Here is a 14299-nt window from a genome sequence, read left to right as displayed (position 1 = left end):
CGGTTCTCTTAGATATCATCTCGAGCATGTAATGCATCTATGGCCCTATGAAACCCAACCCTCTGCCCTAAATACATATCGCTCTTTGTTACCTATAAACACACCTGCTGTTCATGGACCTATACACAATTTGAAAAAGTTCTTTAGCCGTTGCTTCGTTCAATCGAGCCATTCTAAATATTTTGATTGACCAGTTCTTACAAATTTTTTTTCGATCTGATAGACAAGCTTCACACCTTTGGTTTACGTTAGTCAAATTTGTTTTCTTAAACAAAACTATTTAAACATCGGAAAAGTTGCAAGTGATACAGTGTAAAAATTTAATTTTTGCAGTTTCGAACTTCAATTTTTAAATTATATATATTATCATAATTAAATTTAACGATAATTTTCGAACATAATGTTGAAATTTAATTAGATTCTTGACGAGGTACGTATGAGATGACAAGTTGTTTTGAAACTGTGCTGTGTGTGTAGAGACGAACGCGCTGGTTTGCATAAATAGAATTAATTACGAACACAGAACTTAGTTTTGCGGGATCGTCGTCACCTACCACTTCTCCTAATCGTTATTCCGGCTACATCACCAACATCTGCGCTTGTTATGTACGTATATCCAACATAGTTTCCACACAAATACGTTTTAAAATAAATACAAAAAATTCAGCTCATCGTAAAAGTAGGATATATACGTTTAGTGAATTCTTCGTTCCTATTCATTAGGCTGAATTCACATTAGTACCCGTATTTCTGCTTGCGAAATAATTCTATTAAATTCTATAGAATTTGCATATTGTATTAAACGAACATTGCATGTTTATAAAAGTACGTGTATTTAAATATTGGAAATATTAAAGCACTGGAATCATATAATATGAACATTGTTACAGCATATTGTAAAAATATTAAATATCGTCTTCCTTATACAATATGATATAATCACAATCCAACTACAAACAAAATAAATATAAACAATACTGAAACAATACTTTATAGGTCACAAGCTGTCAAATACAGTTATAAAATTGACATTTTGGATTCGTTAATTATTAATTTAAGTATTAACAATAAGTAACATTAAGTTTTATGTAATGAAATATTTACTTGATTGAGTACATTAGAAATTAACAGTTTATATATATCACGAAACAAGTAATCAATAAATTATTAACCATCCCCTCTACCATCCTTATTTTCTCCTATTATTGCGTCCAATTTTTCTTCATTATGATTATTCGATAATTTACTGTTCTGTATCGTATCACCGCGACATAAATCATCGAAATTTTCCCGAATATCACTATCTGTCACAATAGTTTCTTCTGCGCAATAATCTTTTAAAGCTGGTAAGACGTTCGATTGCTTGACTTTCGGAACATCTTCTATTTGCGGTACGTCGGTACCATGAGTTACCTAAAAAAAGTTTCAAGTTTTTAAACAACTACATACAAAAGATTTACAATTAAATCTGGGATAAATTTAGTTAAAAACAAAAACATTCCAAATAAAACAAAGGAAATTATATATTACCTTAAGAATTATCTGTACAGGTTCTCGATTTTCTAGACTGTGTAATGAATTACCTTTTCCATTTTTTCTCTCATGGCTAATTCCAAATCTTAATAATGGTCCTAAGCCTAAATTAAATGATGCTCCAGACAGAAAGAATGGTATCATTATTATAACAAAACCTATACATATGTACAGTATACATCTTATTATCCATCCATATGTCCAAGGTAGATTATCTAAAAGATTAAATGAAATTATTAAATCAACTGAATTATTAGGATGTAACTATGAATAAAACTTATCAATTACCTGTAGCATTATTTATAAAGTCAGATACAACAGTTCCTATGTGCGTAACTGGATGAAGAACAACGGTAGTAATAAAATGTGATAATGCAAATGCAGGTGTAATTTTTAGTTTTGGATTAGACATTACTGTTTCATAATATTGCTCACAATCATCCTTAGCTACAACGATAGAAAGATGACAGTAAGCTTCCAGAGCATTTTTCAATGTACCAAAATAATATATACTTACAAAAGAATGAAATAAACTTGTGCCACAAATTCATCTTATCGGGTTGACACGAAATTGGTATGTCTGAAAATTTCATTTGTGCAGCAACAGACTTAATTTCGGCTTCCTTAAAAGAACAAATATACTTAAGAAATAATAAATTAATAATAAATTAAGAAATAATAAATTAAGAAATAATAATAATAAATAAAAAATAAAATAAAATTATAAGTTAATGTTATTTACCTTTATAAGCTGCCACCAAGTCATAAAAAAGCTCAATATGAATATAATTTGTATAATACACAAAATAGGAAATCTTTGGCTACGTCTCATCATTTTAAATGTCAAACAAGCCATTATCATTGTAAATAAGATTATAGCTCCATCTGGCTAAAATATTAAATCAATAAAATTCTTTTTGTATAAATATATAAACCACAAATATAAATAAACAAAACCAATATTCTTACATATTCTTGTACTGTTTTAAGTATTGTGCCAAAACCTTTGTGCAATACATCAAATATATGTACAGCTTCAAACATATAATTATATCGAGGTTCCTGTATTATATTACTCAGAATTTCATCAATTTCTCTTAAAGATGTTTTATGAATTTGAAAATTTCTAAGTATTTCCATTTGAGAATGGGATACCTCAATCTCTAATATTCCTGTTATTGATACTTCATTCTCATTCTGTTTCCAAAAAGCAAAATACATTCTTCTTGAACATGTTTGAGAAATTACACTATAAATAATATTAGCCTTTTACCTCTATGCGAATATTTGATAATAATAGATTAATAAGACGCTTATAAAAGATCGCCTCGTGGCTACTATAATTATTTTCATGTTCAAGAGGTTCCAACTCGTTTTCAGCTTTGGTGCTATATTGTACCATATCTTTTCTACTGAAAAAGTTAATACTTATAGCATTTACAACAACTGAATATACATTTTATACATACATGTCCATGTTTATTTCTTTATCCATTGTTTTACTGTGCTTATCATAAAAAAATGAATATGGATCTACTAGTTCTTCTGAGTTCCTGTAAAATTATGTATTGTTTAATTTATACATATAATAATATAAATTTCTCCTAATTTTAGATGTAAAAAGAACTTATTAATATTCTTACTCTATATTTTCAAAGTAGTTTTCATCTTCACAATGTACAATTAAGATGATTGCAAAGATATGAATCAATAAGAAAATAAATTCGTTTGGAGGCTTCATTCTAAAGAAAAATAGAAATGTTAAACACCAGTTCGTGTCGTGTATCAGTTCACTGAAAACGAAGTTCTAAAAATATTGGTGCGTCAATTGTCTCGTAACCTATCTTTTACCTTTTATCGAATGTACTCTGCATGCATACATGTATATCAAAGATTCATATTTTAATGAAGCATGATTAATATATTAAATTTATATTTACAACAAGTGGTTGAATTTAAATCACAAAATTCGGTAAATCACACACATGGAGCAGTGATACCATACTAGGGTAACATAAAAACACCACCACATATGAAAACGTATAAAAATATGATGAACTTTAATTTATCAAACATGAAATTATTGCCTTTTTTGTTTGTCATTTAATGTCTTTGGCGCGTAAAATCCAAAAACGCAAGTCTTAATTTTAAGAATCTAATGGTTTAAAAGTTATGCGTATGTAACATTTTTAACGTATTTCACGCGTTGCTCTGACACCATAGTGGCTCCAATCCATGATTCGTTCAATGAGTAGAATCGCTGGCTGCACACAAATATACATGGGTATCGGCCATTTTACGGCGGGATTTTGATTTTCGTAAATATCGGATTAGATTCAATTTCATTCTATCCTCTACGAGAATACAAGCTAATATTTGGCGAAGTTTAATTCAATGCTCATTTGTATCGACCAATCAAATGATTGATAAGAGTAATATAGCATCGTGCTAACCTGTAAAAATACAGTAAAAATGCGTATCTTACATATGCATAATTTTTGAACCGTTGGATTTCTAAAGTTCAGGTTTGCATTTTTGAATCCTACGCGTTGAAAATCATTAAGTAACAAATAAAAAAGAACAAGTAATTTTATATCCGACAAACCGAAGTTAAATCATTTAATATGCTACGACATTATATTGTACTTGCAATATACATGAAAAAACTTCGCAATCTCATTTCAATCTAAGTATTCTTTAGACTTTTTTGTTATACAACATGTAAATCTAAAAATCAATATAATCAATTTATATACGATGAATACAGAATAACATTGAAAACGATGCCACAAATATTACTTTATTTTTTTACTGTATAAAGACTTTGTTATATATACCATATACATTACATATACTTCATTTTTTAATAATATATTTTACTATTAATGGCCGAGTTTAAAATATGGTATTTAATCTTTCCCTAACATTGAACATTATCAGTGCATTTAAGCAGGGAAGTAAACAAAAAATTACTATTAAACGTGCCAATTTTGAACATACGATACTATATTTGGTTTTAATCATAACTGATAAATCATAACTACTACATATTAATTTATTCCCATTATTCCTTTATTGCCTATAATTAATCGTGCAAAAGTTCTATAAATATTCTAAATATTTATTCATTAATATTATGATATTATAATATTTGAATCATTATATAAAAAATGTTAAAGAGAAATATATCTTACACTTTTATAACTAGATAGTCAATAAAATTACTTATAGAAATATTATTTAAATAGTTTGAGTACAATTATTTTTTAGATGTTATACTTTTATTATAAGAATTTGGCACTTTGTATCAAATATGATAACATATTTAATATTTTTATACATTTAAATATTTAATATTTAAAATACGTTATTTTATCTATATAATTTTTTGATTTGTGACGCATTGCCTACAGTAAATAGATTGCAGTGCAAGTGCAATGTAGTGCATTCTTATGTGGATAAAGTTTTGATTCAAGGTAATTTAATCTGAATATTACAATGGAAGTATTAAATCATTTTGGCAATATTGATGAAAGGTATGCTTTTCATTGATTTTATAATTTTGTAAAATGTTTTTTTTTACCATAATATAATCATAAAAATAAAATAATGACATATTCTTAATAGAATGTTTCTGTTGATTTCTATGAACTTAAAAAAGATATGTAAAATAATTTATTTTTTTTTAAATATATGAATTTATATTTATGTTTCGTAAAATCAAATGTATATTTTTATACCATATGAAAATTGGAAAACAAATGTCTGACGTATAAGGTTATTTCATACCACATTTTTCCGTGTATGCTTTTGTAAGTATATAATGTTTTATAGTGTGGATGAAAATACAATTAGCAATGACAATGTCGGCGTAGTTTTAGAAGAAGCAGAAATAATAGATTGCGACACAGAAATAGAAACAGTCACAGAAGAAGATAATATTCAGTATCAATTATGTGAAGTAAATAGAAATGATAATGCAGTGGCGTATCGTGTGGTACAAGTTGGTGATAATCATACAAATAACACTGAATTATCAATAGCTGCACCTATAAATAATACAGTTCAAGTCTTAACATCACCTATAAATGGTCAGTTCTATGTACTTAGTAATAGTAATGAAGTAGTTACCTCAGAAACTACAAGAACAGTTGCACCACGTGTTAAACTTCAAATAGATAATCCACAAAATATCCTTACTACCATTAAAAAGGTAGAGTATTTTATGTGATTTATATCTAATTGAAATTGCTGAATGATATTAATTATTACTCTATATAATATCATATAGAGAGATGAAAGAAGAAGGGTAACACATAATGAAGTTGAAAGACGCCGTAGGGATAAAATTAATAATTGGATTTCAAAATTGGGGAAGCTCTTACCTGAGTGTGAACAAAGTTCAACAGGAGATGGAGATGTAAAAACCAATTTTGAGTTACAGGTAATATAATACATATTTTTTATACATCTAAGTCCTATACATCATGCACTGGTTTTTTTCTTATTATTATTATGGTATTTTAGTTCAAGGTATTAGGTCGTCCGATAAGTCTTTTCATTTTATAAGGAAATAAAGGATGTACATTTTCCGTTTTATATTATTTTATCGAATTGCGTATGATCCATTTTATTCTATCAAACTATAAATCACAACGTTCGACAGATTAGGTTTCATCTTTCTATAAAGATGCGTTGTTGTAAAAGACATATGTATGTCTAATACATATTGATGTTTTATGTTTACAGAGTAAAGGAGGAATTCTAGCGAGGGCATGCCAGTACATTACAGAATTACGAGATGTTCAAGAAAGTTTCTCACAAAGTTTAGATGAAAATGCTCAATTGTTAGAAGAAGCTAGAACCCTAAGGCAAGTGGTAAATCAGTTGAGGAAAGAGAATTCTGAATTAAAAGCTCAAATTGCAAAAAGTACTACATACATACTAGGTACCTAATTTTCATGAATACATATAATAAATAGTAATAGATATGGTTTTTTTTTATTAAATATCTTTTCCTTGAGTATGATTTTATTTAAAGTATACTACCTTTAATAGTACTTGTGAAAAGTAATGTGTAGGACATATATAATTCAGTGCAATAAAATAATAATGATGTAGTAATTATAAAATGTTTATTTACATATATTTAACTGAGTATATATTTATATTTTGAAAACAATTGTAAACATTATGTAATTTCAACTGTACATATCATAAACGATAATTATTTATAACGTGAACAATCGAGCAAAAAGGGTAATTTATTATTAAATCATTAAATTAAATATACAAATATACAAAACATTGTGCTATTAATCAATAATTAATCTTTATCCAAAATTTATATATCATTCGATTTTGAAGTTCCTTATGGCCTAGAACATGTTGAAGTTTGCGCTAACGAAGAGTTCTACAATATTTACACTTATAAAGTACAATACCTAATTATTTACATGAAACAAAGCGATACATTATTGTATCAGTTTTTTTTTCAAATTTTCGAAAATGGAACGTTCACGTGCATATTAATAACGCACAATTATAAAATATGGCAATCATCAATATGCACGCGCAACTATTTATTTTAAATATAAGGGAAAATATATGCATTCACATACATATGCAACAGCCTAAACTGTCATTACTGTAACGCCTAGTAATATTATTGCTTCAAAGCACATCATTTTGACGTTTGTGCAAAGTCTGTTTTAGTATTTTCAGAGTAACAATACAAATTTATTAATTGCTAACTATAGAAAGGATATATATTGAATTATTAATTACTTTACGCGTCTTTAACAAGATATAGTCAATGTAAAGAATAAACCATTGCTATGTTGAAACTTCTTTTTTTTATTTTGTAACTAATGTGTCTTGCGAATATTTGTAATATTACTCTGATAATTTACAGAAGTTTTATTTCTTTATTGATGTTAGTAAAATTCAATGAATGGAAAGTTCTAAATTGTGCAATATGCGATATTATCGTTTCAGCGTTTATAATTAACATGTGATATTTCTCTCCTTATGTTTAGTCACATTGGCCATTATAGTTGGCCTTATATAACAATGCTTACAGAGAAATTGCGCTCGAACAAATAAATTTGTCCTATAAAAATAACTCTTAAATGAATTAGGTTCAGCAACAAATGTATCGCTTCTAGTCTAAACATCAATGGTTAATGGTTTCTGTACAGTTGAGTAGGAATCTTTCTCTTTCATTTTGTCATCATATTGTCCTCGTCATATAGTAAATACAATGCCAGGAAATAAGCAAAAATATACTTCTGTGTATTGTTTATATTTCACAAGTATTTTCTTCTTTTTTCTGCAAAATTGCGATCGAAGATAGAATAACAATTATTTTTTTTTTTATGAACGTATATTTCGAAAAATATATATGCATTAAGACGATGAAAAGTGTCAGAAACGAACAAAAAAAATATTTAGTAAACATATTGGCAGTGTTAAAAACTTTCACAATTGATGGATCAGCTTTTTTGAAACGTTAATTGAATTGTACTCGATGAAGAATTACAGTGTGCACGTTTCCATTATTTTTTACATACAAAACACAGAGGTTTTTGCTGACTGGCTTTCATCGTAATATTCTCGTAACATTTTTCTGTACAAGAGTAGAAAAACTTGAAAGATATCTCAGATGATTTTTTCCCGTTTAGAAACTGCTACAGCAGCAGTAGAAAACAAGCTTGATATGCGAGTATTTACATGTTTAGGTGGTACCTATATCATTAATACTGTCGCTCCATATTCGACGTAGAAATATAATTCTTCGTCCATTTACCAAAAATTTAAAACCTTCGTACAAACTACGATGAGTATTATGGTTTACTGCTTTAGATGAAATGACGATAATTTTAGGCAGTAAAAGGGCGTACCGTGAAACAAGTTAAGATTCTTTTCTTTTTTTATGATACTATGTACTGTGATACGTTTTGCTTCACTGAGAGAAAATTTCAAAGTATGATATTTGTGTCAACGTTGTTTCTCTTTATTTCAATGTGCGTACTAGAGGAGACTATCTAAGTGGTTATCAAACCAATAATGCAGGTGGAAGGTCTTTCATTCTGCAGTAATAAATATATCTACTTTTAGTGAAATTCTGTTACGCTTTGACTATATTTTTCTCTCAGTGCTACTCTCCGTACCTATTTGCTCAAGCATTTCTCAATCAGTCTTTATTACCATAAAAAACACGTGGCCACTGCTAATCCATTCATTGCTTACAACGTACAAGCGGTTGCATTCCGATAATGCTAAAGTTTTATCACTGGTGTTTTATGTGATTCCGTGATAAGAGTGACTAGTACTTTCTCTTTAGTACCGCAAAAGCTCGCTATCGGCTTTACGCATAATATTCATATATATCTAATAGTAAGTGCATTCATTTTTTTAGTTTATGCAAGCTTTTTTTCTTCAATAATATTTTCTATTTCGTCCCGCCTCAATACTTATCGCTTTGCCCTTAATAAGTTCAAACTTTCCGCACGTTATTCTTTTCCATTTTGTAATATTGTTCGTTTCGTCTAAACGTTGCTTATATGAATTTATAATTACGCTTAATTAGTAATATTTCTTGCGGTTATACTTTGAACAAACAACGGTTATCATTTTTCTGAAAACAACTAAGTGATAATACCTTGTCACTCCGTGATTGCAGTGATCTGTGTGATTGTAAGACGACAGAGCATAGAATCTAGAAGAATCCTCTTCGAGGCAGTGAAATAAATATCGCTAACGATATCGACAAAGTTATACTTCCTTTTTATCGAACTGCGTGTGATTTAAATTAAACGAGAATAACTACATTCGGACCGACGAAAATCGTAGCGTTTTGCTTACCCTTTTAACAGGACGTACCGATATTGTTGAATCGACAACGACTAAGAGATAAAACTTAACGATTAGATAAATAAAATACCTTCGTTCCATACACGTGACAAGCGCTTGTTATCGTTTGCTTTCGTACAGATTAAATACGATGTCCGTTTGTTTATTCAAATATTCTTAAATGTCGAAACATTGAAGAAAATCCGAATAAATCTCGATGTGAAGAAATTTTCTGAGAAATGTTTCTTGAACGACAATAATTTGTGAATCACGGTTGCGAAGCAACGATTAAGCGCTTCTTGTCAGACTTTCACAAGTCAATGTATGGTACGAAGGTAGGCCTGTCTCAGGACGGCTGAAGTCGCGTGTTTTTCTTGCTGCTACCGAATGTGAACCAAGTGCCAACTTTACGTCCTAACGAGTTTGTGGTGGCTTGCCCAACCATTGTAGGCATTTCGTAAGCCGACTCTCTTTTGTACGTTTTGTCTGTAATTATTCAATCCAGACAATTGTAATAATATCATAAGTTTAAAGTACTTATTGTAAAGGCTCAGACAATAATTATTTTACGTACTGCGAGGTTTAATTGGCGGTCTGTTCTGCTGTCTCGTTGCTGCGATCCTAGCCAATTGCCTGGCCGCAGCAGGGAACTCCAATCCGTCATTTCTGTCCTGAGCAACCAGTCTCCTTTCCTCGGCCATGGCTGCCAACCATCGACGCTTTTCTTCCGCTGTGCGACAACAGAATAACAACCACTTATCTCGAACACAACTGTATACTTTCAAACAATGCCTTACTGTTACACCTAGTTGGTGATCTGTGAACAAACCATTAACAATTTACGATTGAAATATTAAAAATAAAACTAGAATTAGATGATGTATTAATGACACACGGTTTGAAAATTTACCTTTCCCATCGGGAACATCGATCACTTCACTCGTGTCGAGATAAATTCGTCCTTTGTACACATAGGTATTTCGCTTTAAGATATCCTTCTTACAATACACTAACTGGTGGTCGAATAGGAAAAGTGTGATATTATTTGTCCACATGCCGGTAGTAACTCTCATAGCTTCTCCTTGATAAATTAATTGCGACGAAACTTCTATGAGATCTTCACCCTATAGTATTAATAAAAGATATTAAAGTATAACACCATCGAAATAAGTGAGAGCTTCGAAATAATATTATACAAATAAATTTCATTATCTCTCTAGGATTCCTACCTCCCATCCTTCCACCCTTAGTTGCCATGCAGCAAGTTTTTCTAGGCTCTCCATCCGTCTCTTTCTTTCGTTAATCAAAACCGCAACATCTCGCATTGCTTCTAGAGCTTCTTGAATCTTATGGTAATCTGGATGATCGGTTTTCGTATATTTCAGTAATTCTGCCAATTGGAGTGGATACTTGCATATCCGTTGCACTGGTGTCAATAAATATCCGTCCAAAGGAATTTCTATCAGCCCTCTCATTAACCTGCAGGCTTCGAAGAACTTGCTATAACGATTATGTTGGTATAACTCCTGTAAAGTGGCGGTAGCCATCGGATGACTATTGCAGTACTCCGAATACATACGAAATCCCGCTCTCTGAAACAATTTTTAATATCATAAAATTAAAGCAAACATTGTTATTGAAAGAAATATCTAATGGATATTAAATAATTTTGATGTCCTTACATGATTTAGAAAACATTCACCGACGCAGCTCTTGTACGGAGCACTCCAGTCGATTCTAGTTTCCAGATCCTTCAAGAATTCAGATTGGAAGTCCAACAGTTCCTCGAGATTGATGAAAATCGTTTCTATCTGCTCGTCTGTAAACATATCCGTGCGCCGTCGACATTCGGCTATGTAACCCTCCGCAACATCCCTCAGTATTTTAACGAAATCCCTTTCGGTTTGAACTAGTTCACGAACTACGCTCGTTCTGACTTGTTCATTTGATAACAGCGAAACACTGGTACGTCTTCTTAGTTGCGAATTTGACGCGCCTCCAGAGGCCATCGCCGCCAAACAATCCTCGACAGTATCTTCTTGGCTTACGCGTAACTGAAGACATAAAGTTCAATACAATTCATTGCAATTCCACAGTCATTTTGATTCATGAATGAATCGATAAAAGTCATAACTTTCGCTAATAAGTATACATAATTACTTGTAAAATTTTACTTTATTTTTTATTTCGGCTAAAATAGTAGTGATTGCTTTAAAGTGAGAAATATTATATTAATCGAAATTTCTGATATTTTTTAGTGTAAAAATCTTAAGAAAAATTGGTCACATACCCTAACAAATGCAGCCGGGAACCAGCCATGTTCTCCTCTACAACTGCCCCACCACCAGTCTTTGTCCAGGTTGTCCAAAACTTCGATTACATCGCCAGCGCGAAAAGCTAGCTCCTCTGGTTCCATCGCCACGTGGTCCCAAACAGCTTCAGCCAGGATTACAACTTCTTCGTCCATCGTCTGCTCGAAGGATTTCTTTCTGTCCGTCAAAGAGGCGATGGAGGATTCCGAATCAGACATCATTTCATCGTCGGACGTTCCGCCTCTTCCATCTTGTTCGTCCTCAGACAGGACGTTTCCACCGGGCAATCTCGCGCCTGATTTTAAACAAAACGACTCTTGTTTTTATCATGAAAAGAAAAAAACGAGCTCGAGATCCGAGGATCATTTGTATTTTGTATCTGTCAATGTGTCAGTATTGTTTTGCTTTCGTTTTGTTGCTTAAATCTGTTAACACGAGAGAACAATCGTATACAAAAAATCACCCTGTGTAGGTATCCATCGCAGGCTTGCTGGTGTTGGCAGCAAAAGATTAAAAAATCGTTTATCACGTTTCATGTGAGTAATTAGTCTTCTCGTAGAGCTTTACGAAACATAGTACGCGTGGAAATATTTCTTGAATATTTTCGGTAAAAAAGAAGATGAAATTCATTTCTCTTAATTATCGAAATGTTTCGTGAAACTCTCTAAGGGTGGTTAATTTCTACTGCACCTTGCAAACATAAGCGTATTCACAGAAAGCAATCCTTACAGAACGAAGATATCAACACGTTTAATACAGGAGTGTTCCGCATTCCTTACTGTTAAGAACTCTTCTTACAGGTGCATTTTGTTACGACGGCTTTGAGATTTTTACAAAGGGTGCCATGCTAACTTAGAGCACTGCCGGAAATAGTGATCTAGAGAGAAACTGGATATCACTGGAGTAGAGAAAGTGTGCACTAATCTTCGTCAACGGGTTGGCTACCAGTGTGCTTTCGTACCAAGCAAACAAGCAATGTGCTCCTCCCCGAAAAAGAAAAAATATAAATGATCACGTATTTTTTAAAAAATAGTATCGATATCCGTATCTTCAAAATTCAAAAATTCAGTGTTACAACGTGACGGCATGTCAGTGTGTTAACGTGTAACTATAACAGTTTGCAGTTCAATCAAAGTGTATAACATGAAAGAAAAGATTACTTATTTGCTTGGAAGGAAAGAAAGGAAAGTATGTGGTCTACGTTAGAACTCAAACAATATCAACAAGTAAGGTTCGATTTTAATTTGACAAGTGTTAGCATTACCTGCAGTTTTGGTGCGCATCAAGGGTGATAGCTGATTGATACCCAGTGGTTGACTAAGTGAACGCCTCAAATTTGTCCGAGAACTCCTCCCTTTCGCGTTACTGGGACCAGAATAAGATCGTCATTAATTTTTCTTTTAAACTGCACATGGTCGGAAAAGGATCAACAAGCTTTGTGTTTACGTAGAAGCATCGATACAACATTCAGCAACGAATTACAATAGGTAAATATATATATATATATACATACGACAAGGTATACATGTGTATACAGAGTGGTTCTGTAAATTGTCCTACCTCAAAAAATGCTCGTTTCTTCGTTCTTAAAGTAACGCTTTCTGCTCGTAGATAATGTCTCGTATTTCTTTCTTTTTTTTGTTTAGTGAATTTAGTTTTCTATTATAGACCTATTTTAAATTATTTTGCTACTTTCTCCTAAACTTGCTGGTGTATTGCTAACGTTTTACATTTGTATTTATATTTTTGGACGTTTTTAGTTTGGACGTTTAAGTAGTAGATGAGGATCTTTAAGTGGAACCTTCTATCGCTACCACGTTACCATAAAAGTCTGCATTAAAAATGGAAAATCCTTTTACATAAAAAAATAAAAAAAAATAATCGAGAGAGTACGAAAGAACCACTCCGTACATAGTAACGCGTGACAGACCAACTGTTTTACGAGGAAAAATTAAAAGAAAGTGGTTTGTTATAATACCCGTCTACCTACCACTATTCTCCCTCGATTTACTGGAAAGGTTCGAGAATAAAGAATTTAAATTTCGTCAAGGATAATCTTTCAAGGGATTGTTTTGATGATATCGTAATGTCATGCTATGATTCCTTTCGAATTGAACAAAATTTAAAAAAAAGAGGAGAGAAAAAAATAAATAAAAAAAGAAGAGGAAAAGAAATAGCGAATCGTTCAAGGATAATGCCTGTTCTTTTTTTTTCAAGAATAGACCATTTAGATTTTCAAACAAGTGACAAACGGAGCACCTAGATTTTTCCATGTTTTTTTCCTGCGTTCACGCACTCGTTGACTAACGGAGAGAATAATATATCCTCGAGTATTTGAAACCCAAGCAATCGCCGTGTACATTCCGAAATACAAATATAACAATTTTAAACGTTACAGCCCACGTCTCTTTCAACGTATACAATACTGTATTCCAGTTGGATTTTCGTTAGAATCAACATTTACAAAGTTATTGAAGTGTTTCGAATCTGGAAGTGTTCGACCCTGTACGATAATAATAACAAAAGTTTCGAGCGTATCGAAAATAAACAGGGAAATTTCGCCAGCGATTGCGTCAGGTTTGCAGCTCTCTCGTCAGAAT

General features: G+C 31.5%; 3 protein-coding genes across 14 annotated transcripts in view; 1 reads left to right on the top strand and 2 right to left on the bottom strand.

Moving 5' to 3' along the window:
- Window positions 1-968: 968 nt before the first annotated feature.
- On the bottom strand, window positions 969-3795 carry LOC117159267 (uncharacterized). Of its 6 annotated transcripts, none has more exons than XM_076622188.1 (10): window positions 3385-3795; window positions 3177-3326; window positions 3003-3086; window positions 2807-2945; window positions 2503-2730; window positions 2276-2422; window positions 2051-2156; window positions 1822-1980; window positions 1584-1748; window positions 969-1413 (listed from the first exon to the last, which is right to left on the bottom strand). In XM_076622188.1, exons 1-10 carry the CDS (start codon window positions 3405-3407, stop codon window positions 1301-1303), a joined length of 1314 nt encoding a protein of 437 aa, XP_076478303.1. In that variant the 5' UTR covers window positions 3408-3795; the 3' UTR covers window positions 969-1300. The 6 variants fall into 6 exon arrangements, with proteins under 6 accessions (XP_076478303.1, XP_076478301.1, XP_076478299.1 ...); XM_076622186.1 differs by having other exon boundaries at window positions 1531-1748; window positions 3177-3340; window positions 3385-3794; XM_076622184.1 differs by having other exon boundaries at window positions 1531-1748; window positions 3385-3794.
- A 1131-nt stretch (window positions 3796-4926) lies between these two features.
- On the top strand, window positions 4927-13754 carry LOC117159270 (upstream stimulatory factor 1). Of its 3 annotated transcripts, XM_076622373.1 has the most exons (8): window positions 4927-5069; window positions 5368-5746; window positions 5825-5977; window positions 6283-6481; window positions 11646-12088; window positions 12172-12235; window positions 12500-13186; window positions 13460-13754. In XM_076622373.1, the coding sequence occupies exons 1-5, from the start codon at window positions 5032-5034 to the stop codon at window positions 11648-11650; spliced, it is 774 nt and encodes a 257-aa protein (XP_076478488.1). In that variant the 5' UTR covers window positions 4927-5031; the 3' UTR covers window positions 11651-12088; window positions 12172-12235; window positions 12500-13186; window positions 13460-13754. The 3 variants fall into 3 exon arrangements, with proteins under 3 accessions (XP_076478488.1, XP_076478487.1, XP_076478486.1); XM_076622372.1 differs by having other exon boundaries at window positions 11646-12235; XM_076622371.1 differs by lacking the exons at window positions 11646-12088; window positions 12172-12235.
- The window catches only part of RhoGEF3 (Rho guanine nucleotide exchange factor 3), a 135169-nt gene continuing 127487 nt past the window's right edge, over window positions 6618-14299 (bottom strand). For all 5 annotated transcript variants that reach the window (XM_076622369.1, XM_033338953.2, XM_033338954.2 and 2 more), the window contains 7 exons: window positions 12964-13064; window positions 11678-11994; window positions 11070-11441; window positions 10617-10979; window positions 10298-10511; window positions 9962-10204; window positions 6618-9873 (listed from right to left, as the gene is read on the bottom strand). In XM_076622369.1, coding sequence (XP_076478484.1) covers window positions 9734-9873; window positions 9962-10204; window positions 10298-10511; window positions 10617-10979; window positions 11070-11441; window positions 11678-11994; window positions 12964-13064 — 1750 coding nt within the window. In that variant the 3' untranslated portion in view covers window positions 6618-9733. The remainder of the gene's footprint in view (window positions 9874-9961; window positions 10205-10297; window positions 10512-10616; window positions 10980-11069; window positions 11442-11677; window positions 11995-12963; window positions 13065-14299) is intronic.

Source organism: Bombus vancouverensis, chromosome 10 (genome assembly GCF_051014615.1).
Source record: "Bombus vancouverensis nearcticus chromosome 10, iyBomVanc1_principal, whole genome shotgun sequence".
NCBI lineage: Eukaryota > Metazoa > Arthropoda > Insecta > Hymenoptera > Apidae > Bombus > Bombus vancouverensis.
Note: the sequence above shows the minus strand (reverse complement) of the source record. Positions and strands in the feature narration are given on the sequence as shown.

Excerpts from the sequence above, each read along its gene's own strand:
- LOC117159267 (XM_076622184.1), bottom strand. The coding sequence starts at position 3,407 with ATGCAGAGTACATTCGATAAAAG. Across the intron at positions 3,327-3,384 it reads CAGAGTACATTCGATAAAAG|TGAACTGATACACGACACGA; the intron begins GTAAAAGATAGG and ends CTTCGTTTTCAG. Across the intron at positions 1,749-1,821 it reads CTTTATAAATAATGCTACAG|ATAATCTACCTTGGACATAT; the intron begins GTAATTGATAAG and ends TTAATCTTTTAG.
- LOC117159270 (XM_076622371.1), top strand. The coding sequence starts at position 5,032 with ATGGAAGTATTAAATCATTTTGGCAATATTGATGAAAG. Across the intron at positions 5,978-6,282 it reads AAACCAATTTTGAGTTACAG|AGTAAAGGAGGAATTCTAGC; the intron begins GTAATATAATAC and ends TTATGTTTACAG. Across the intron at positions 6,482-12,499 it reads AAGTACTACATACATACTAG|GTGCATTTTGTTACGACGGC; the intron begins GTACCTAATTTT and ends CTCTTCTTACAG.